General features: G+C 37.3%; 1 protein-coding gene across 3 annotated transcripts in view; it reads right to left on the bottom strand.

Annotated features, from left to right (window-relative positions):
* Nucleotides 1-23835, bottom strand: part of EDIL3 (EGF like repeats and discoidin domains 3) — a 237245-nt gene that overhangs the window by 119050 nt on the left and 94360 nt on the right. For 2 of the 3 annotated variants that reach the window (XM_002189898.7, XM_072922905.1), the window contains 2 exons: nucleotides 21534-21563; nucleotides 2277-2405 (listed from right to left, as the gene is read on the bottom strand). In XM_002189898.7, the coding sequence (XP_002189934.2) occupies nucleotides 2277-2405; nucleotides 21534-21563 (159 nt within the window). The remainder of the gene's footprint in view (nucleotides 1-2276; nucleotides 2406-21533; nucleotides 21564-23835) is intronic. The other variant, XM_030258476.4, reaches the window with a different exon arrangement.

Here is a 23835-nt window from a genome sequence, read left to right as displayed (position 1 = left end):
GTATGTTCCTTGCTCATTAATTAGGTGACAAAAGATGGCATTCCATCCAAAACTCATGCTCAGCAACGTGTTTTTCTTGATGAGAACTTGTGGTATTGTTTTCTTCTTTAACAAAGGTCAGCTCCTTGATATTTGATGGAAGAAGTGTTGTGTGCCTCGCTGATGCCTCAGGTTTTAGCTTTCATATTCTTCAGGTTCTGTGCTGCTTTAGTGTGTGGGTCTGAGCTCCATATCAGGGGATGGTGAGCTCTTTGCACAGAGCAGGGAGACAAAACAATTCCTGCTGGGGACCAAGGACAAATGATCCAAATCTCAGCCCAGGAGCACAAACAGCGTGGGCTGGAGAGAGAAAAACAAGCAGGATGGGACTGCCTGGGCTAAAGCTGGAATGGGACAATGAACTCCAAGGTGCCAATGGAGCAGAACTGATCCCAGGGAGAGCCCCCGGGAGCGCTCGTGCATTTTGGGGCCATTTTGGTTCATTTGGGTGCAGCCCTGGCTGGGCTCTGGTGCTGCCCAAGGTGGATCCACGGAGGCCTTTTAATAAATCCCTGCTTTATTCTTTAGCTCTGTCCAACCTCCGCTCTAGGGCAGCCTTTACAAGGCATCAGTTTCTGGCAACCCAGATGAAGCGAAGGCATCTGGAAAACTCCCTGGAGCAGAGCCAGAGGAACGTCCAGGTCTTGCCATCAACGTGACAGGTCCCATGATGGAGCATCCCTGAGCACATGTGTTCATGTGATGGGGTTTTAACACGAGCTCATCCACGCGGCTGGACAGCAAACACTCATTTCCATGCTCCCAGTGGAGGAGGTGGAAATGGTTTAAATATTTTCACTAGATTAAATCAGTGGCATTGCCCACATCACCCACAAAATTAACTGAGGGTGTGGCCAAAGTTAATGGAATTGTGTATCCAACTTCCACTCTTTGGAGACATTTTCCTCTGAGTATTTAAGGGGCATAACAAGCATGAAGATATTAGCTGAGCTGGACTGTATTGTTCCTGGATACTTCAAATTACAGACAAGTATCTAAATGGAGCAATTAATTCAGGTAGGCTGGATTCAGTGCTTAGTCACTGTGATCTGAATGACTGAACTAATTGCAGTTAGTGAAACTGGTTTCTTGGCTATTTTCTTGGGTTTTATACCTTCTGCAACAGCTGGCATCCAAATACATCGATAGCATAAGATTTTAAGAGATGTGCTGCTTGCTCTTGGTTTAAGAACAATTCATGCATAAAATGGAAACCCCAAAATTTCTCTCATGAACTTCTCCTCTGGCCAGCACTTGTTTTGAATGAGGTTTGCATGTGAAGAAACCCCCAGTTTCTATTAAAGTAACAGAAAATGCAGACTACATTTATAGGTTAGCACAGGACCTGCTCAGTTACTCGCAGATTAATATCCCTCACTAATTGGTTTTGATTGCTGGTGGGGTGGAGTGAGAAGCTGAAAAGCTCCTGACTCTGTGCTAGGACTACCCAGCAGTAACTAAAATATCCCTGAATTATCAATGATGGTTCCAACACAAATCCAAAACATGGGCCCACACCAGCTACTGTGAAGACATTGAACTCTGTTCCAGCCAAATCCAGCACACCCAAACTTTCTGTCCCCACATGGTTCATTGTAAGTTCCTTAACAACACGCTCTAAGATGAAGATACTGACCTACTGTTCCAAATCTGACCTGAAAACAGGAAATATTCTCCAAATAAATTATAAGAATTAGAAAGATCAATAAACTATATTTTAAGCAGAGTTAAATTTATATTATGTAAGTCTGGAGGTTCTGCTTTTGAACTTAGATACTGTGATTCAAAACATTTCTTCATTATTTATAAAGACATAGGTAAAGAAAGATGTAGAAGACATATTTATCCAGAAATGTCAGGGTTTTTATCTTTTTTTTTTTTTTTTTGTTTTAGCATTAATCAAAGCAAACCCACAAACACTATTGAGATAAGAAGATAGTCCTACTATTTCAAATACGCTTCTGCGTTAATTCCCTGCAAAATACATTTACCTTGTCCTTGCCATGGTCTAAAACCTGCATAGCAAATCATGTCCTGTTGTGTCCAGTGGGTTGCTAGTCAGGTCATTTTCTGAAGGCAGCAGCAGCAGCAGCATTCTGTGGTATTAGCGTGCTCATAATATAAAGGCAGAGTCTGATATACTCCAGAAAACCAGATCCGATATTAATCCTTAACAGTGCAGGCAATAAAAAGGCTCTTATCTATAAATACAATAAAATTTACCATGTGGAACTTACTGTGCTGGCAGTGAATCCCATTAAATCCCTGTGGACATTTACAAACATAGCCTATGAATGTGTCGCCTCGGTATGCTTCACTAATTTCACATATCCCACCATTATGGCATGGATTGGGAAGGCAGGGTCCTGAGAGAAGGGGAGAAAAAAAACAGAGAGAGGTATGTACACATCCACAATAACAGCCATAATAATTTCAGTCATTTATAAGCATTCATTAAGGAAATAAAATGCCTTATGCAGGCCTTTATATTCCACAAACTCAGTAAAAGACACCCTTCGCTTACTTCAGATAACTTGCTAACACGGATTTTTATGAACAAGAAAAAGATATGCAGTATGTCACTACTCATTAATCATGGCATTAGCTTTTAATGTGAGAGAAGACAGGAGACAGTGAGGCTAAATCTTGCTCTTCTGTTAAAGATAACAGGCATTCTAGTTTTTGCAGCACTGAGGGAATAGGTATTAATCAAACATGCCTATCATGCACAGAGTGACATGTACAGTGTCCCTGAATGATCACTACATGTCAAGTTAGCAGTCTGAGGAGATCTTTGCTATGGCTCCAGGTGACTTTCTGAAATGTGAGTCTCTGGGCCAGTAGTTAGCAGCTACCAAACCAACTATTCTTTTCCGCTCAGTGCCTCTGCAGCCACCTGAAGATGATTTGAAAAATCTCTTCTGGCTAAATTTTCTTTTTCCCCAACACACCACATGCTAGGATGCATAAATTGTCAGCACGGAGATCTGCTAGAATTGCAATTACTATAACTTTAAGTACCTTTGAAAAATGGAATTGTTTGACCTGAGGTCTAGAGTTTACTTATTTAACAGCACTGGAAAAGAGCTACTTACGTTTTAATGTCTTACTAACACTACCCACAACACGATTTCTACCAGAAGAAAACATTATTTTGATGATTTTTTTTTCCCAATCTCATTTTAAAGAAGTGGTAAACATTGTTTAGAAAGCCCCATGTGCAAGTTTGTCTGTGATTTGTAAATTCAATATAATGTTATTTGCAACCTGTGCCATGTACCCTGAAAGGTGATAACCACTGCTTTTTGAAATGCAATGCCATAATCATTCACTTTAAATTGCACTTGAAAAAAAAAATACCCAAAGCAAACAAAAGAGAAAAGAAATCTAGAGCATATTTTACTGACAACCAGAGCTGTGCATTTCAGAATTCCAGAATCACAGAGGTTGGAAAAGACCACCAAAACCATCAAGTCCGAGCTGTACCTGTTGCCCACCTTGTCCCCAGCACAGAGAGCATCCAGGAATTGCTGGGACAGCTCCAGGGATGGGGATCCAACCCTCCCTGGGCACTTCCAAGGCCTGAGCTCCCTTTCCATGGGGAAATTCCTGCTGGTTCCACCCTGAGCCTGCCCTGAGGCCATTCCCTGTGCTCCTGTCCCCTCCTGTCAGGAGCTGTGCAGAGCCACAAGGTCCCCCCTGAGCTGTCACTATTGGACAAAAAATGAGCACACAGAAGCTTGGTGAGTTCAGTAGAGAAAATGAGCCCATTTTATTCCTGACCTCACAATATATAGAATTCCAAAAGTGATAGTGAATTGGAGGATGAAATTGCCACTCCTCCAACCACACTGGTCAAACCAACAGTCCAGCAATTCTCTCCTCCCACAAAGAAGGATGCAAAACAATTGTTATTTACATGAACAGTGCATGAGAACTCCAATAGAAATATATAAACCTTATCAGAAGGCTAAAGAAGTTTTATGAGAACTTTAAAACTTTCAAAAGAACTATAAAAGAAAACTTAACTCTTTTAGAAATCAGGGCAACACTGAGCCTCCTTTTCTCCAGGCTGAGCCCCTTCCCAGCTCCGTTCCCTTCTCTGGCCATGCTCCAGCCCCTCCATTTGTTGTTTGAGTGGCCCAGAGGTGCCCCCAGGATCTGGTGTGGTCCCTCAGCAGTGCCAGCCCCTCTGTGACCTGACAAGTCCCCTTAGTGAACCAACAAATGAATGAATAGAATGATTTAGACTTTAAAGATCTGTAAATTCAACGTTTCTGGGTGTCTGCCTGTTCATGTTTTCAATTACAAGCCGAGGCTTGAAAGATTCTTGCAGCAGCTCCATTCATCCAGACGTCACATCAGTGAACACCGCGCTCTCCAAGCAAATATTAATTTGCAAAGCATAAAAATTAACTGAATGATGAGGATGTCAGAACATATTCCTCAGTTATTACTGCCCATGTGGTTATTGCAAATTGAGAAGCCACGCAGGTGCACATTTCTATTACGAGTGTTGTCATCAGCCTGTTCCAAGGCACAGCCCTGCAGAGGTTTTGCTCGTGTACATCATTAAACTTGGGCTATGTCTCACTGAACCAAAAAAAATAATGGACATGAATGTACTGCAGATAATTCCAAATGGTATTATCAGCAAAAAAGGGGCAAAAATCGTGAAGATGGAAAGAAGGAGGATGGCTGCTGCCTGATTTGCCTTTTGCCACACACACTCTGTATTACAATTTAGAATGTAGTGGTACAGTCATTTCTTTCAAGTATTAGTGCTTCTATTTCTCCTTCACAATAATTTGTGAAGAAACCTGTCTAATAATTTGCACTTTTAGCCTCCCAATAAATACAAACTGAGGGTTTTTTTTTGTTTTTCCCAAGCCTGTAACACAGTCCTGCAGTTTAGGGAATACCTGCAGGCAGCCTCATATGTTAATTGTTTCTATTCAAGCAAGATCTCTAATCTTCCAAGAACAATAAATCTTCTAAAAATTACTTTCCCATTTTGCTTTCTGGTTTCTCTGTATGGCTTGTTAAGCACACATTCAGCCTACTTTCATCGATTTTCTTTATATTTTGCATTTCCTCAGATCAGTCCAAACTGCAAAGGCTTAAAAGGTCATTTAAGGTGCATAGTGATAAATATACTAGTGCATGGCAGTCTTTCTAACTAATGTTTTTCTTCTATGAAGCCTTTCTTCTGTGAAAAAAATCCAAACAAAACACACACAAAAAATATGATTTTTTTTTCCTGATTATGGTTATGGACAAATAATATTACTACTTTCAATATAAATATTGAGTATTTTGCTTTGTGTATTTTTGTTTGCTTTTGTTTTTGCTGTTCATAGAAACTGGTAGTTCAAAGATTATTTTTAGAGAAACAAAACATCCTCATTAATTGCGCACAAATTAAAAAATGATAGTCACATAGTTTGGACTAGTTAACATTTATTAATTGATAAAGACATAGGTTAGACTAACTCTGTGTTTTAAATGAATGAATGATTGAAAATTAAAAAGCCTGTGCCACCTTACCATTGCTTCTCCCAACTCTTCAAAGGACCAAAATTTAAGTTCACACATTGAGCTTATTTAAATTGCATGAACACCTTAAAAGAATTACTCAAAATTAATTACTTAATTAATGAATTAATTTTAACTCAGTTTTAACAGGATCCCTGATGCTATTTCTGCAGATTTAAGTGTCTTGAAGGATCTGGGGCCTAATCCTGCCATCATTCCACTGAAGCACTAAAAATGTAATGTACAAGATCTGGGCACAAATGGCACATGAGGAGAGTCCCAGCCAACTTCCATAGGGATGTCTAGGCTTTTAAACACCATGGTACTAAATTCTGGATAATCAATTCTGTGACAGCCTGATTAATATGGTCTGCAACTCAGATCAATGGCAGCAAGTCTACAAATATCATTTCTTACAAAAAAAAAACCCCAAAAAAACCAAAAAAACCCCCCAAAACCAAAAACACAAACCAAAAAACCCCAACAAACTAACCAAAAAACCCAACCAAAAATAGAAGAAAACCAACAAAATAACAAACCGAATATGTCAACTAATTTTCAAAAAACAGTGGACTCCAGGGATTGATTGGGTTTTTTTAAATCAATAGTGGTGTAATACTTTTACAGGTAATCTTTAAGTGGCTTCCAACACAAAGAGAACAACAACATTTGATCAATATTAATGAGCAGAGGAATTCAATGGTGTGGTTTCCAGGCATTTTTATCCATGTTCATATAAAATAATGTCAGCAAGATTAATTGTACACTCAAAGTAATAGATCTGTTCACTTTGCTGCTCTTTTGAGTCCTTCTTTGTTCAGTTCCAGGGGTATCAGCCAACATAATAAGTATAGTCCAAAATACATCATCCTGTTATTCAATTGAAATCCCATGCTGTTTTCGAAAAAAATATTGAAACTTAACTTAAAGCATAGCAGGTTTTAAATTTTAGATGTTCTTATGAAAACCTCTGAGACTTCATAGATATATGAATCAAATAAATGCATCCTCAGCAGAGCTGCAGAGGGGCTCAAGGCAGAACCATGTTATCTGTTTTCTCCTTTGACAAGTAGGGTCAACTAAAAAATAGTAATAAAACCTTGTATCATGCCATGCTGCAGTGAACTGCATATTTGAGAGAAACCATGAGTTTGTCTAGAGAAGATAAAGCCAGGAGAGCAAGGAAAAAAATTCACTGATAGCCATCTGCCTCTGAAAAAAACAGCATAAGCGTTTGTTTTTGCCAAATATAAAATCTGCTGATGTTCTGGTGGGAAGGACATTAAAAAATTACAGGGGATGTCATTAAACATGAAATCAACATCAGGCCATCTTCATCACACAGTTGGATTCCCCTAATTCAAAAGTGCACTAAAGCAGGTGATCAAAAATCCAAGTCCTCTTTTTCTTAGTAAGTCAAGCTTAAGTGGCAAATATAAAAAAAATAAGGAGAAAATAAAGAAAAAAAAGCGTACTCCAATGGAATGAAGCGCACCAAATAACCACATTTTCACAAGTAAAATCAAGTAAAATGAAACAAAAAATGTTAACACTTTTGATGGTATCAATCCGTTTTCTCTTCATGTAGAAATGCTATGACTTTAATGAAAACCATTAAATTAGATATTGGCCTTAATAAGCAACAAGGTAAAGACACAAAGCTAATTGCTTCATTTATTTTGTGGAGTACTATGAAGTAGGATTAATAGATAATGTTATTCTGATGATATAATAAGCTGCATATCCCAGCAAATCAAATATTGTGAACTATCATCAGACTAATAAAACGTATCAAATAATTTTATTTTCCATTTTGAAGAAAAGTACTCTCCAGCTGCATGCCTTTGTAGCATCACCTTTGCTTTCTTGGTTTTACATGAACGTCAAATAGGGTTTTTCCCAATCTGATAAACTGAGATCTTCACCAGAGATCTCTCACAGGGTTTTAACATCAGTAGTTGGAAGTTTTCCTCTGTGTTTGGATAATACACGACACTTTAGGTGCTTCCTCTGCCAAAGCAAAACCTCCAAAGCAAGCAGCCACAGAGCTCATTTAGCAGGAGCTCCTGTATTTTGGAATTACTGTGTGCAAAGGCAGCCAGCGTCACAAATAACTTATTTCAACTTTATGGGAAGGCAAGAGTCAGCCTCCTTGGTGCAGAAGACAGCAGAATGGCACAAGCTGCCCGTGGTGGGGAAGTTAAGGATTTTCACACTGAATTAGTGTCCAGGTCATTCAACCCTGCGCTGCCTCTGCTCAGCAGTTCCTGCAACCTGAGCAAAAAGATGAACCATCCCGCCGTGGAAATAAGAAAAAAAATCTGCATTAGATATTTTACAAATATTTGTGATGAGCTTGATGTCCGAGTCTTTATATTTGACATGATTTTCTGAGTAACATATATGTATTCTTCACACAGTTAAAAATGTTACCATCATTATGCGCTCAGATGATGGGCCACATTTTTTTCAGAGGTACATTGACCTTTTCCTTTCCTCATCACCCTTTTAAAAACTCAGAAGGGATTTTTGAAAGGTCTGCCCCTTCCAATGTGAGATTGCAGAATCAGCAGGCACAGATCCAAAGTATAACTTAATCCTATTCAAAAGGGACCATCTTCCACAGAGACACACAGACAATTCAAATTCATCAGGAATGTCCCTACAGGTTCTGGAAGAAAAATGCACAAAAAGGCCAGAAATATAACAAAAGCTTCCGAGGGTCTCTGATCTTCCTCACATTTGCTGCTTTGGTTGTTAATTCAGTATTATTGTGAAGACTTTACCCAGCACAGAGGCTGTTTTTGAATGCCCCCAGGTGCCTGCCTTGCAGTACAGTTTGGGGACATTTGAGGAGCACATTCCCAGCAGATGTGCTATTGACCTTCTGAAGGCACTGCAATCATGAAAACATCTTCTAGACAGCATGCTCATTCTGCCACTAAAGTATTAAGTATTAAAGTATTAAAGTACAAAACATCGGCAGTAATGAACTAGTACTTTGTAGTCCAGTATTTGCTTCTTCTCACTCAAAAATCCTTTTAATTATTTTTTAATTTAAAAGTAATTCTGTGTTAAAAATGTACATAAACATCTAAATATTTTAGGGCCCAAATCCAGTACTGGTGCACCATGACAAAATGATAATAAAGATAATAAAGATGTATTTTGAACTAACTCATCCTTCAAAGTTTCTGAAATGCAACAAGAAATTCTTTCTTGCCCAGGACACTGAAATATTTTTAAAGTAAAGAGAAAAGGAAATAAACCAAATCACAACAGCTCCTTCCTACCCTCCAAAAAATTCTTTTTTGAATTTGCTACTGGTGCTGCCATTTCACTGCTGGGAGACATGTGTAGTTTGCATCAACAGATACGTACTGACCTACACCTTGCTTTTTATTTTGGTTATTTCAACCTGAAAAGAATAGTCACTCATTCACAGTTTACGTGGAATATTGATAACAATAACTGATTATTGCATGTTATTCCAGTTAAGGCATGAAAGCAGAGAAAGTAATTAGATGACACACACTGTCATCTCATGAACAGTTCCAAAATATCAGATCTGGAGGAAAAAAAATTTTAAAAAAACTGTTCAGCCTGGCTTGTAAGTGAATTAGCAGTGTATTAGATTCTATCTGCCTATATATTCATTATAAACTAATGGCAGAGATCCAGACTTAATTGCACTGTGATTAAATATTTATCTTGTTTTTAATGCAGCAAATGGAGCGTGTTGATTATAATGATCAAGGTGTCTCCATCTGGATGCAGCAAAAGTTAAAGTTCACCCCCTGAGTGCAAAACGGCTTTTGGGTCATTTCTGCACATTTCCCTCCAATTCTATTCCATTCAATTCTTCTACAGGGAAGAAATTTAACCTATTCCTCCAGCCAACTCCCAACCTTTTTTGAGCTGAATAGCTAGAATAGTTTCTGAAAAGAAGCAATTTGTACTCGATGGATATACAATGCTTTTCCTTAACAGTCTTACACTTCACACCCAAGCCTTTGATGACAAATTGTACCCAAATCTGAGGCATGGTGAGCGTAGCAGGCACTGTAGTGATTTTACAGAGGGTGAGACATGAAAATACTCTAAAATTGGGGAAAGTGTTCAATGCACTACAAGACATTTTCACAAGAGAAATAAGTCCTCTTCCATTATTTCTCTTTGTATTCCTCAGCTTTCAAGGCTAAGAACTTTCTTTGCCAATTTTCAATGCTGTTTTTCACCACTTTGTACCTTTTGCCACCTAAATATAATTTCTGAATAATGCCCACAGTATTCTTCCCCCACCAGCTCTCCCATAAGCCTCCTTAGCAAGTGTTAATGTGAGACTTGTTCTGCATCTCTCTGCATCACCCTTTACAGGAGGATTTTATCATACGAGGGACCATCTGATCAGTTTACAGAAAATACATTTCCAAGGCCTCTTCTTCCTCCTCCTTTAACTTTCCACTCAGGCAGCATCTTTGCTGTTTTTCTCATAGGTGATCCTTTTTCTGTCACTGACTTCTCCCAGTCTTACTGACCCAGCTGTGGCATCTTGTTTGCTATACTGCTTTTGTGATTTACTCTGTCTCACTAAAAATAGCTTAATTTTACAAAATACATTAGAAATATTTTCCAATTTTAATTTTCAGTTGATTCTGGTTTACATCAAACAGAAAAAAAAACCCCACCCTTTGCAAACAGAGAGAATAATTTTGTAAAAACTTTGCTGAAGGACTGCCGACTTTAATTTTTAATGCTAAAATATTCAAAGAAATATTAGATTAGATTTCAGTTGGGATGTCTGGAAGATTTAGTTCAAAAGTGCAGTCCTGAAAAGGCTAATGTCTACAGATTCTGCATTAAAATAAACTCTCCAAATATATTTTCTACATGACTGGAGCAAATCCATGTCTCTACTGCACTGGAAATGTCTTAAGTTAAACAGACCCAGCAATAAAGAAACTATATATTGTTTTGTACCTAATGCAGAACCTCACTTGCAATTGGGATTTCTGTGTAACAGTGTTATTTTTATCATCATAATTCTTGTCACCATATATAAGGATGTCATTTTTTATTGTTTCACTGCCCTTTAAACTGCCAGCGATAGGGACTTCCATTCTTTTTCGCCTCTCTAACTGGAAAATGGAAAAGAAACCTGCAAAGATTATGTGAACCTTAATTATAATAGCAAATAGAATAAATCCAGTTAGTCCTCTTGCTGAGGATTCCAGTGGGAACTAAAAAATGCCACAGCCTAAACTTAGGCTGTTCATATTTATATGAGTCAGATCCTAATTACTAGTGTTGCATTAATGACACAGAAACAGCTGAAGGGATCCTCAGAGGGTGGTTATCCTCAGGACATGAAATATTATTAAAAAGTGATGAAAGAGAATCACTAAATGTGAAATATATACAGTCCAAACAGGCATAAAGTTGTCCACAGCAGAAACCAAGGGAAATAGACAAGAGTTACACACCAGTCACTTATTTCCCTGAGGATGTAGGACAGAGGAAATATATCCTTTCCTCTTCCACTTTTTTGCCAAACTGCCATCAAACCCTGCTATTTCTATGTAAAAAAAACCCAACCCTAAATCCTATTGAATTCTAGATCCTGTCACTCTTCTCCAACTCTTTCTCCTTTCCTAGCTAGTCCATCCAGCCAGGAAACCATTTCTCTTTTTTCTCCTCATCTCCCACTCCTGCTCCACGTTGGTTTTTTATCAACTCAGAAACCTACGCTGATTGGGAATCCCCGCTGAAAATCACAACCTATGTTTGCAGTCACGAGCCTTCAGTTTGGAAGATAAACGGCAGGATCACTTGAGATCTGCTCCCTTTGCACCAGCTACTCCCACAGCACAAATTCAGATTAATTGCTTGTGATTAATGTGGTTCACACCAAGTCAGTTGCACCTGGATGGAAGTACTGACTTATTTTGGTGGTTAGTGGCAATGCACAGCAGTACCACAGGCTGGTGTTTTCTGATTAGCTGTAATGCTTTAACTGCAAATCCCTGCTTGTGTCATTACACACAGTGTTAAAATTTTTAATAAGGAGTTCAAGCACAGCTCTCAGCACAGGTAAATTTTGCCTTCAAGTACAGCTTGAGCTGGAGCACTCCCCAGGGAAGTAATTCATTCCTTTAGGGAATGGCATGGCAGACTTCCACTGGAGATCCTGCCTAATGGCCCCTAAAAGAGCCAAACAAGATTAAAGTGTTAAAAAGATGTTACTGTTTATTGAAGGTCCTCCAGGTACACTTATGGCCAAAAGCACATGTGATACAGGGCTTTGACACTTTCATCAGTTTATCAAATTAGCATAATTGATGAGAATCTCCAAGTAGAAGCACGTTTAATACGGTAACACCCCCACCTTTGTTTTGGCCTGCTACTGAATAAACTGTAAAATGATACAGTAATACTTTACAAAGCTACAAATATATGAAAAAATATATAAAAAGGAAAAATATTTTTGCATCAGAGCCATAGAGCCTTTCCTGGTATCCACCCTCAGCTGTGTCATGGGTAGCCTGCAGACACATCCAACTGCATGACTTAAAACAGTTTGAGGCAAACGACTTATTTTTAATTTTATAGGATGTTATATTGTATTGCCTATATTGTTCTATAAAAGTTTGAAATGGAAATAAGACCTGATGAGAAATACATTGGTTTAGACCTTCTCTCCCTGCCCCTGCTTGTAGGAGGTTAGAGAAGAGCACACAGCTGCCAGGATGCTTGATTTGTGTTTTGTTTAAAAAAAGAAATGCCCAGCATTAGTGCTTTGCAGGGAAAAAATTAGTAGAAATATTTTGTCATTTAGGAGGCTGGATTAAAAAAAATAAAATTGGGACATTTTGGTCAACATGGAGAGATAGTGAAGTACTCTCACTCTTTTCCTCAGTGTATATTAATAAATAAACTCTTCTGCAGTTTGAACAGGATGAAATTCTGTTGAAAAATCGAAACTAATGAAATTCATGAATACTGTAACGCTGACTTGTAATATTACTGTAGAGTGTTAATTCATGCTTTGTTAAAACACAGTGCTGCAGGCAAATTGAATTCATAAATCTTTACCCAGACCTTTTTGTTCTTGGGCTGTGCCTTCTTCCTTGTAGCTATTGCAGCCATTCCAATAAAACTTCAGGAATTCCAAGGCATTTCTCAGGTTATTTCACACAAATAACTTTTAAAGTATATAAAGGTAGATTTCATGTTAACATACTTTTAGTAATAGACAACTGGACATTCATGGGAGCATGCTACAATTGAAATTACAACTGTGTCCATAATTGGAGCATATTACAATTTCAGAATTGTTATTTTTTATCCCAACAGTTGCCACATAGCCACAACTCCCATGGTAGCCAGCAGAATTTGTGTCTTGAATAAGAACTGGATTGGGAAATCTTTTGGCCGTTTTACTTATCTTCAGTCACTCTGACAATTTTCATTTCGCATTTTATTGCTTTACAGTGCTGTGGATCATGTGTAAATGGTTTTGCCACAATTCTGTTTTGAAGCCACATGGCATTTATTTGTAAGGAAGACTACTGCAGACAATAGAAAAAAAAAGAGAAAAGAAAAAAAAATTACAAAAATAGCTGTTTCCAAAATAATTTTTTTAACTACTACAAATTTATATATATGACTACTCAATACACAAGCAGGTGAACGCCACATATCATTCTTTTATCAAGCCTAATAAAGGACATTCATGCTCTCAGGCAAAGCACAGTTTATCTAAAAGTCTTCCAGTAGAAAAATAAAATCAAAAAGCATTTTAATTGCATTAGCAAAACTTAAAAATAATATTTACTAAGAAAAGAATCTATTCCATTTGTAAGACAAAAGAAAACAGGAAGATCTTTGGCTCTTGCAAACAATGATTACCATATGGAAAGTCAATATATGAGTAAAAATGATGTGAATGAAGTGATGCATATTTGTTACTGCAAGAAATCATCTCAGAAGTTGCTGTATATGTGCAGAAATCCCCATGGTCCTGTCTGAATGAACTCATTCAAGACTTGCCTTGATATTTCCAGGCCCCTAAAGCAATTTGTATTCTCTTTATGATAAGAAATACATCTGAATTTTACCTGTAATGTTGTTTCAGTGATACAATTTAAAGAGGGCTGTTTAGTCTTGCCCAATATTAGTGACAAGCAGCATTTCACTGTTAACATAATGTCAAATCTTACTTCAACATTTTTTTTTCTGTTCAAGCTGTGACAGATTTCAAAGATTTCAAAATACAAGGTCCTGATTATACAATCAGCCTCGCAGGAGGCTGAATTTAACAAAAGTACCAAATTCTCTCAGTTCAGCCATGCTCTCTATACTTTGCCACCTGCCAGGGAGCTTTTCCTTGGCATATCCTCCATGCTTTCTTTAGCAGCCATCTAACCTGCTTAAACATAAGTTTTTTAACTCTCTGATGTAATAAAATATTAATTACTGAACAGGTGTGGTTTTAAGAATTAATAATTTAAATTATATTTATATTTATTTTAATTAATAATTTTGTTCATTTGAACAGGAACAGATTTTCCACTACTATTCAATGTATTTTTTGCCTCCTGAATGATGTGCAATACAAAGCCTTGGCCACTAAAAATCTCTTAAATTTGCACTGTAAAGGAGTGACATTACTTCATCAATATTCTTTATATTTCCACAGTCAATCTAGTGCTGTCAACACGGTTATGAGACTGTTTAAATCCAAAGAAAGCATAAAGTAAGCCTCCTTGTGATGTTTTTTTTTGATTAGAGTCCTTTTCATCAAGCTTGTTAACCAGCTACTAAATCCTCAACCAACCACTAATTCTGCTTGGTTTGCTTTCATTAGTATCTGCCTCTTTTTATTTCACTTTCCATGCATCTAATGGCAGGATGAGAATCTTTAGTGAAACATAATCACAAAATTTTACCAGAGAAGACAGTTTCTTCATCTTCACTCCAACTTTCAACCCACATTCCCACCAAATTCCCCTTCCTACTGGCAGCATGGCATGGCAGGAGAGATCAAGGAGCTGAACCAAGTGAACACATTTTCTCCATCAGGAAAATTGCATTATGGATGAAAATTGCATTATGGACCCCATCAGGTAAATTGCATTATGGACATTCATGGGAGCATGTTACAATTGAAATTACAACTGTGGTCATAATTGGAGCATATTACAGTTTCAAAATTGTTATTTTTGTCCCAGTGTTTGCTGCACAACCACAACTCCCCAGCAGAAGTTGTGTCTTGAATAAGAGCTGTACTGGGAAATCTTTTGGCTGTTTTATTTATCTTCAGTCACTCTGACAATTTTCATTTAGCATTTTATTGCTTTACAGTGCTGTGGATCACGTGTAAATGGTTTTGCCACAATTCTGTTTTGAAGCCACGTGGCATTTATTTGTAAGGAAGACTACTGCAGACAATAGAAAAAAAAAAGAGAAAAGAAAAAAAAATTACAAAAATAGCTGTTTCCAAAATAATTTTTTTAACTACTACAAATGTATATATATGACTACTCAATACACAAGCAGCTGAATGCCATATATCATTCTTTTATCAAGCCTAATAAAGGACATTCATGCTCTCAGGTAAAGCAAGTTTATCTAAAAGTCTTCCAGTAGAAAAATAAAAAAAATCAAAAAGCATTTTAGTTGCATTAGCAAAACTTAAAAATAATATTCACTAAGAAAAGAATCTATTCCATTTCTAAGAAAAAAGAAAACTGGAAGATCTTTGGCTCTTGCAAACAGTGATTACCATATGGAAAGTCAATATATGAGTAAAATATGTGTCTCCCCCCAGAAATAATGTTCTTTTTGTTCATTTTTCCTGTGTTTCAAATCTACTTGTCCAAAGTATAGAGGACTCAAAGTGCAACAGCCTACTGAGGTCCCTGCAGCAAACAGAATGAGTAGCTCATTCATCTTTTCATTCCCTCTCCATCTTCTGAGGATGAAGAAATAAATACCAAATAATAATATTTGGATTTTTTTTTTATTCATTTCTCTCATCTACCCAAAGCTAGAGCTAGTCCTGCTCTTTTTATCTGTCCTGGCAAGGACTAGGCACTTGCAAAATCTCTTTTTTGGGGAACATGGCTTTCCAGATGGGACAGCTGTGTAAAACTACCCTGTCGATACAGACCTCACAGAAATACAGAATTTGGGTTGTGACTTTAAATATCACCCAGTGCAACCCTCTGCCATGGGCAGGGACACTTTCCACCAAACCAGGTTTCTCAGACCTCCAACCTGGCCTTGATCAGTCTGAGGAAGATGCTGGGCATGAAAAGCTTCATCTTCATCTGGGAAAATTTCTCCCTCAAAATTCAGGTAAGAAAGGGAGAAGTGGTGGAAGGGAAAGTTCATGACAGAAATCAGTACCTGGTTTAGGGGATACCATACATTTTGTACACTGGGATGAATATTGTATAACCACCACAAATAATGACAATATATTGTATAATGACCACAAATATTTGTACACTGGGATGAATATTGTACCACCACCACTCTCTGAAACTGTGCAGATTGTAGAAAAACGCCCATGCTTGAGTTTCTCATGCAGCTGCCAGCACTGCGGGCTGATTTGAAACTCCCAGCTCACTTTTTTGTCAGTCTTGAAAAGAAGTGAACAATTTTGCCAAATTGTGTTATTTTTATGATATGTGGATGGACAGTCACTAAGGGATAGGCTAAAAATATGAATTAATTTTCATTCCTGACCTAAGCAAGATTTCCAGCTTTTAAATGTGACAGGCTGCTCCAATAGCCTTCAGTGCCACCTGGCATCTAGGACTATTTTTACTGCATAAGCCTCATTTCCATCAGAATGGGGTTCAGTATGACCTTTACATAATTTTCTGATTTAGTTTATATTTTGCTTGGAATAGATGGAAAAGTAATTAGCAAGCTAGCTCCAGGCACTGGAAAAAAATAAAATATGCAGTTGGAGAAGAAAAAAGGAAAAGGAATTGCTACAAATGTGTAAACCAAGTTCAGCAAGACAGTAAATCTGTAGTACAGTCCCTGGGGGAATGGCAAATCCTTTCCCTTAGAATAATTCTGGAAGATGATTTCCCTCTTTGAAATGTGTGAAATGGAAGAGCTTTGCACACCACAGCAAAATCACTGTGGCCCCAAAGACAGCCTGGGAGCTGTCCCAAAACCACAACTCCAGATCCTGCTGTGCAGTGGGCAGGAAACTGAAGTCCTTGAGACTTGACCAGACACATCCTTGATACTTTGAGGGTGACACAGAAAGCAGATTAAACATGTCATGCTTTTACTTTTAAAGTTTCATATAAATAACTTGGAAAAAAAAAAAAAAGAGGAAAATCCAGTTTGGTTTCTCTTTTCTGATCTTCATGAAATCATAAATTTTTTTGGGTTTGAAGGGACCAAAAAGATTATCCAGGTCCAAAAGTCATCATGGTAACCATTAAAGAAGGCACTTTTTTTTTTTCCTTTTTCTTCTTTTTTTTTTTTTCCCCAATTAATAAAATTCTCTTAATAATGCCTCTCTGGGCATTATTTTCACAGAGAAGAGAGACCCTTTGTGAAACCCAACTTCAAACCTACATCATTTAAGTATTTTAAGGACAAACACGTGGTATAGTTATTATATAAGGATATAAGGATAATTTTCATGTAAATATTAATGCCGGTACAATCTCAAATGTTTTTAATTTCAATTCTTAGCCTCATTCTCTGAGAACCAAGGACAAGTGCCCAGAGCTTTAACCAAGTGGATCTCACTTGCTCTTTGATGAGCAGGGCAGCACCAAATGGCAAAAAGAATTTTCTGACATGAAGCGAGGAAAGAAAAGGAAAAAATGGTTACAATATTCACTGTTCAAGGAAATATCTATCTAATATTTGAATTATAGAACTATGGGCTGGTTTGGGTTGGGAGGGACCTTAAATTCCATCCAGTGCCACCCCTGTAAACACCAAGGCAATATGTTTTCATATCCCTGTTTTAAAAGTTTCTTAAACACAGGAGACCGAGGGAAGAAAACAAGCACCAGAGAAACCTGGAGTTCTCCTAGCAGAAACAAAACAAAGCATGTAAATTGTGTTTCGATTTTTATTCTGGAATTTAGATTTCAGGTAGTGCTTAATACCATGTTCCTAGAGTAAGGGTAATGGGTAAGTAAGTAAGGGTAAACTCTCAATAGTTTTAGATCTCTATTTCTCATGAATTTTTGATAACTGTAATTATTCATCCTGGAAGTTTCAGTCTTCCATTGTAATTATTTTCTAAAATTCTCTTAATTTCTTTTAATGAAATAAACTTAATTCTACAGATTTTTACAGCAGAAGTCTCTTTCATTTGATAAGACATTTTCAACTTTTATTCTTTCTCAAAAGTGATTCCCTCCTCCCCTCACTATTTTATTTTCTTCTTTAAGAAAAACGTGCTAAAATAACTTTCATATAAGTTGAAATTCTAAATAACCAGGGAATGGGTTAGATATCACATGGAATTTTGGAAGGGTAATATAATTTTCCTTAGATGCACAAAAATTCAGTGCAGCTTACATACTCTGCCACGAGGTTGTTGAAGGGATTATTTTTTAGTAATGTCTTTGAAGAAGGAGGCCCTGTCACGTAGTGAATCTTTAATCTCTACAACACCTAAACTTAAGTAAGACAATAGCAAAAATCACCCTGTGAAAGAGTTTTCTTACCATGAAACTCTAAATGTTTTTGCATATGTTATGTAGATGGGATGCAAAGATGAAAATGCCATGCTTCCTAAAACATTATGATTAAAAAAAAAAAAATTAAAAAAAATTGACAGAGGCAAGGAATGGCTCCAGTTAAGTGATGATCTCAAAGGAGATGTATTTATTACCTCAGCCAAAACCACTGTGTGGAGACAAGTGAACAAACTGCTGTGCTCTGTCTCATCAGGTGTTGGAAGAATTACTCTTTAATAATTGTAGAAACTACTCCAGGCTCCTCGAGGAGACATGGGGGGCAATCCATAAAACCATGGGGAAACCCTTTTTGGGATGAAAAGCTTCAAACAGCAGGAGTTTCTTGGTATATTAGGCTTTTAAAAATAGTTGTCAACAAAGGAGTCTCCTCCTGGCTCAATAAACAGTTTTCCAAAACTCATGTCACATATGGGTGGGATAAACACGTGGAAAAGAGAGAATTTTCCTGAGGATTTTCCTAGCTTTACTCAATAATTATTTAATTAAACAATAATTTTATAAAATTATTTTATTAGGTTTGATTTTAAGTCAAAACAAATGAAGAAATATGGCGAAGTGACTCAAAATAGTGTTAAGACATCCACAACGACATAAAATCATAGGTATTTAACCGGAAAGAAAAAATAGATCTAGAACAATTCTTAACCAAGGGAAAACTTTATGGAAGCTGTGAGGAGTACCTGAAAAAACTCCAGGGTTTATCTTTCCTTATAAAGCAACTTGGGTGAAAAACATGGGGTTATAATTAGAGTTCATAATTAGTCTGAAGCATTCTGAAACTCAAGGAACTCCAGTGAAATAACATTTCTATAGAGAGATAACTTCAGGGTTCTTATTACTACAGGATTACAATCTTCATCTTACTGGTTGCAACACTCAAAGTAAAATTTTAAATTTTAAAACTTTGTTTCTACAGAATTCCTCTCAGATGTCATTGTCAGAGCAGCTAGACCCTATCCCAAAAAGCAGAGTATGGGAAATAGCAGTGTTTCATCCCTTTGGTTAAAGAGGAAAGGAAATTTTAGCTTTGGTCCTGATCACAGGTCAATTAAAAGTTTGTAATTTTCATAAGATGTGGAAGTAATGTTTATAATCTTCATAAAAATATTAGATGCAATTTATCCTAGCTCATGGTGTTTCATAAGTGAAGACATTTGTTGGAAAATTACTGCATGTATGAATAATTATTAGATAAATTTCATGAACTGGGGGAAACTTGCTGCACTTTTTTTTGTGAAAAAGAGCAAAATCTGGTATGGGATAAAACTGCCTCTACCAGGCACCTACCACTGAAAGGCTCTAGGAGGGTGCATGAGGTTTAGAATGCAGTTTCTTTTTATTTTTCTGCACCCCTGCAATTTCCAAACTGCATGGCTGCATTCCTACCCTGAGGGAAGTGAATTTGCTTTAAGCAGAACTCACAGTTTTAGAAATGCCAATACAATCTGAGAAATAAGTTGTATTAAAACAATCCTGTAAGAGTGCAGAACTAATCTGTTACTTTCAAAACAGCAACATCTGGTCATATCTTACAGCAAAATCAATAGTAACTATAAATTATGGAGGACCTGAAGAGCTAGCATTGCTTCTAAAGTTTTAAGATAGAAATTAATGTTAGATTGCACTTTGTATGTGGATTTTTCTCTTCTTATAAATCATATAGTTCAGCCCACGTGGCTGTGTTATAAATTCCTCTTCCCTCCACTTGAACATTTTCAGCTGATGTACCTGGGTAGCTTGGCCAGATCACAGTTAGGAGCTCTCACAAAAACAGCAGAGGCCATGATTCTGGGGAGATGCTGTAGAAAAAAATGTGTGCATTTAAACCATTTCCCTAAAGGGAAAAAGGCTGGGGGTATTGTTCTTTCCTAAGTAAAAAAAAACCCATCCTTTTCTAATGTTTCTGTTGAATGGCTGCAGTAGGTTTCTGCTAAAACACTTCTCATGAAAACTCCAAGTCTGACAAATCTCTCAAGAAATTGAGAGTTGAAAGTTGATGTTTAGTAATTAGAATGCACGGTCCATGGGGATGTGTGAGTACTCTACATATTTTCCCCAAATTCCTCTTTTTTCTCTCTTTTGCAGTGCTATTTCTCATTTCAGTCCTCCTTCCTGCTCATTTTGCTGCTACATTCATGTTTAAAGCTCCCTTTTGCTTCTTTCTGTATTCAGTGCTGGTCTCTGCTACTCTCCCTCTCTCACATTCTACTCTTGGCTTTGTTCTCTGTCCTTTCATTTATTATTCTCTGCTGTATCCTAATTACTTATATTGCTCCCAAGTTGTAGGTTAGCGTTGTAAACACTGTTCAATCCTTCCTTGCCATCTTCCTCTCTTCATTCACTTTCCTCACCTTTTCTCTTTTGCTCCTCTGGAGGCCTTTCCTTCTTTTAACAAGCCACTATAAAGTGATTCCCCATTTATTTGATGTTTTAGCTCGCTGAGTTTGTACAACTCAGTGCCATTTCAAATATGTTAGGCTGCTCAGTGGCATTCTTCTCTGGTACACTGTCTTCTTTTTTCTTTAAATACTCCCCAGCTAATGGATTGCCAATTAATTAGAAATAGTTAATCTTCACAATAAAATAAACACGATGCGCTTGTGTCTCTCTGGGAGCTCCTAAACTAATTTTTATGACTGTGATGGTAACCATTCTCACTGCTTGGCAGCTTGTCAATGGAAATAAAAGATCTTTGAGCAGATACCCCAGCCATCGTTTGGAGAATGTTTTCTTTGAGCACGATGCTTCTGCATCTGCTGGCTTTCTTTTCCTTTCCTTCACTGCTTGTTCCCAGATCTTTAAAGGATGTCAGTTTTGGGGCATCATCCAGGTGACTGAGTTTTACCAGCATAAAGACAGAGAAAAACCTAACATTTCCAAAAAAAAAAAAAAAAACAAAACAAAACCAACAAACTGATTTTTTTTTAAGCTCCTAATTGAATCATTCTGTATCTGAAGCTTGACATGCCAGCTTAAGCATGGAAGAAGGAAGGAATATGCCACTGATATTTTTAAATGCTACAGGAGGATTGTTTCCTACTGACTCCAAGCTGAGGTGAAGGAGAAAAAAAAGAAGGGGGAGCAGACAGAAGAAGATCCATCCCAACTGTGATATTTACTGAGTTATACACAAAATGAAATGGGCTAAAATGATTTTGGTAAAGGCAGCTCTCAAGAAACAGTTACCACAATGTGAATAATTCATACCTGCTGAAGTTGGGTCCTCTTCAATGGAGGCTGTGCAAAAAGGTGTCAGGAGTGGGGAGGGAGGCAGGGACAGAACGGGAAGAGGAAGGAAGGGAAAGAGAGAGAGAAAAAGAGAAAAAATACAAATGAAGAAATCCATGTAATGCTAATGGTTGTATTATTTACATTTTATTAACATAAAAGCAATTAGATAAAACAAAAAAACTTTATTCTCATCATCCTCCACCCCTTCTGTTCCACTCAGATTCTTCCCAGCCTGTTGGGAATTGCTGATTCTGGAATTGAGCAGTCAGGGAGCCAAAGTGGCAGTTTTGGGGTGGGTTGTGTGTGCACGTGGGCTCTCCATTCCAGATGTTTATTTTTCTGGGAAAAGCAATAAAAATCCTGTCTTCACCTCTCCCTTTTGTTGACAGATAACCATTAAATTGCCTTAAGTTACCATCAAAAAGCACTGATGGCTCTGGACTATCTATTACCCTCACATTCAAAAGAAGGAAACAGACATATTCCCAGCAAAAGTGCATTTTAAAAGTACATCAGTGACCTAATTCTTTCTCTTCTTTTAGTCAGTGTGGTTTATATACACATGCATCACAAAAACAGCCTCTTCACAGCCTTGAAAAACTTTTGGATGACAGTAAAAGCTGAATTCAAGTGTTTCTCGCTTGGATACTGTAAAAGGAACCCAGAAGCGAGTGAACTCTCCATAAATGTGATATAGAGGCCCTCTTGAGACATTAAACACGTGTATCCATGCTTTTACTTTTTCTCTTTTAACAACTGCCTGCTGCCAGTTGAAATGGAAGCTCCTCCTGTTTTGATTTCTTGCAGAACCATCTCAGACAACACTCCTTCATCCATAGCAGGTGTTGATCCACCTTGACAGAGCTTGCACAGGGCTTGGCCAAAAAATTTCAAACATTTCCTCAAAGACCACCACCATGCTTGGTAAATTGACTTTTTTTTTTTTTTTCTTTTTGCTATCACCCCATGTTTTATGCAGGGAGAAACTAGGAGAGGAGCAGGGAGACCTTCCCTTTTCTTGGCAAAAAACCCTGTCAACACCAAATGCAATTGAGAGGGGACATAAACCCTGGTTAATTCAGCACAATATTCTGTATGCAACTGTATGCAGCAACCAGCACAGAACACATCAGTTATTCCTAATTGCAGGGTAGCATGGTGTCCTTTTGGGGACTGTCAGATCTAATCGAGAGGAAATAATGAATTACTCTCTCCAGCACCAGCCAACCATCTTGTCTCTAGCCACAGTCATTGGAGGTAAACAGGTGATTTTTATTTCTAAAGTTTGGTGTTCAGATAAACCCTAAAGAAGGCTACACAAAAAAAAAAAAAAACAAAAAAAAAAACAAAAAAACCCAAAAAAAAACCCCCAAAAAAACCCCCAAAAAACCCCCAACAAAACCCCATAACATTATGTCAGACATAATTTCAAATGGCCTAAACATGGTACTTAGCAGAGCCTTGTCTTCTGTAACTCCTTATTTAATGTTTGAATGTGTGTTTTGAAACTAGATTAATCCATTATGCAGTGTACATATGTGAAGATCACATCAGGCTTTAATATGTTCTCTTACTACTTAAAATGAATTTGAATAAAATGTGTTTGTGGTAGTAGAGGGTTTGAAGGTAATGAAAGAAAAGAGGGAAAATACCACACCACTGTTTTAAACTTGAACTAATAATCTAAATCATTAATTTAACAACATTAAAGCTGATTATAAACACACACAAAAAACCCACAAAAACCAAAGAAACCAATCAACCAATCAAAATAAAAGGCAAAGAACTCTGATTCCCCAAACTCCACAAAAACAACAACAACAAGACCAGAATGTTTGGAATATTTAAATCTTAGAAAAACAGAAACTGAAGTAAATAAACAAAACAAAAATTAAGTCAATAAAGTAGGTTGCAATTTCTCAGGGTACCAGTGGAAGAGACAACTACACAGACAGAACAGAACATGAAAGCAGGAAGTCAAAATTTTACAAATGCCCCAAATCCATATTAGCTTCCAGCTCTACTGCTGCTTGAATGAAAAATAATTCAAAGTGCTGGAGACTCTGCTTTAAAACCGGTTAAACAAAATTGTCCAATTATACAAGGAATATTTATTCCAGAAACTGTTTCCTTCAGACTGCTATTTGAATAATATTCTGAGACTTAATTATCAGGATGAATGGCAGCATTAGCAATTCAAAGCTGGATTCTGTTGCTGCTCTGATGGTTGTTTCAGAGGGACCACTCTGCACTTAGGTACACATCCAAATAAAACAGG

Source organism: Taeniopygia guttata, chromosome Z, assembly GCF_048771995.1.
Source record: "Taeniopygia guttata chromosome Z, bTaeGut7.mat, whole genome shotgun sequence".
In the NCBI taxonomy this organism is placed as follows: domain Eukaryota; kingdom Metazoa; phylum Chordata; class Aves; order Passeriformes; family Estrildidae; genus Taeniopygia; species Taeniopygia guttata.
The sequence above is the reverse complement of the archived record's forward strand: the minus strand, read 5'-3'. Positions and strand labels throughout refer to the sequence as shown.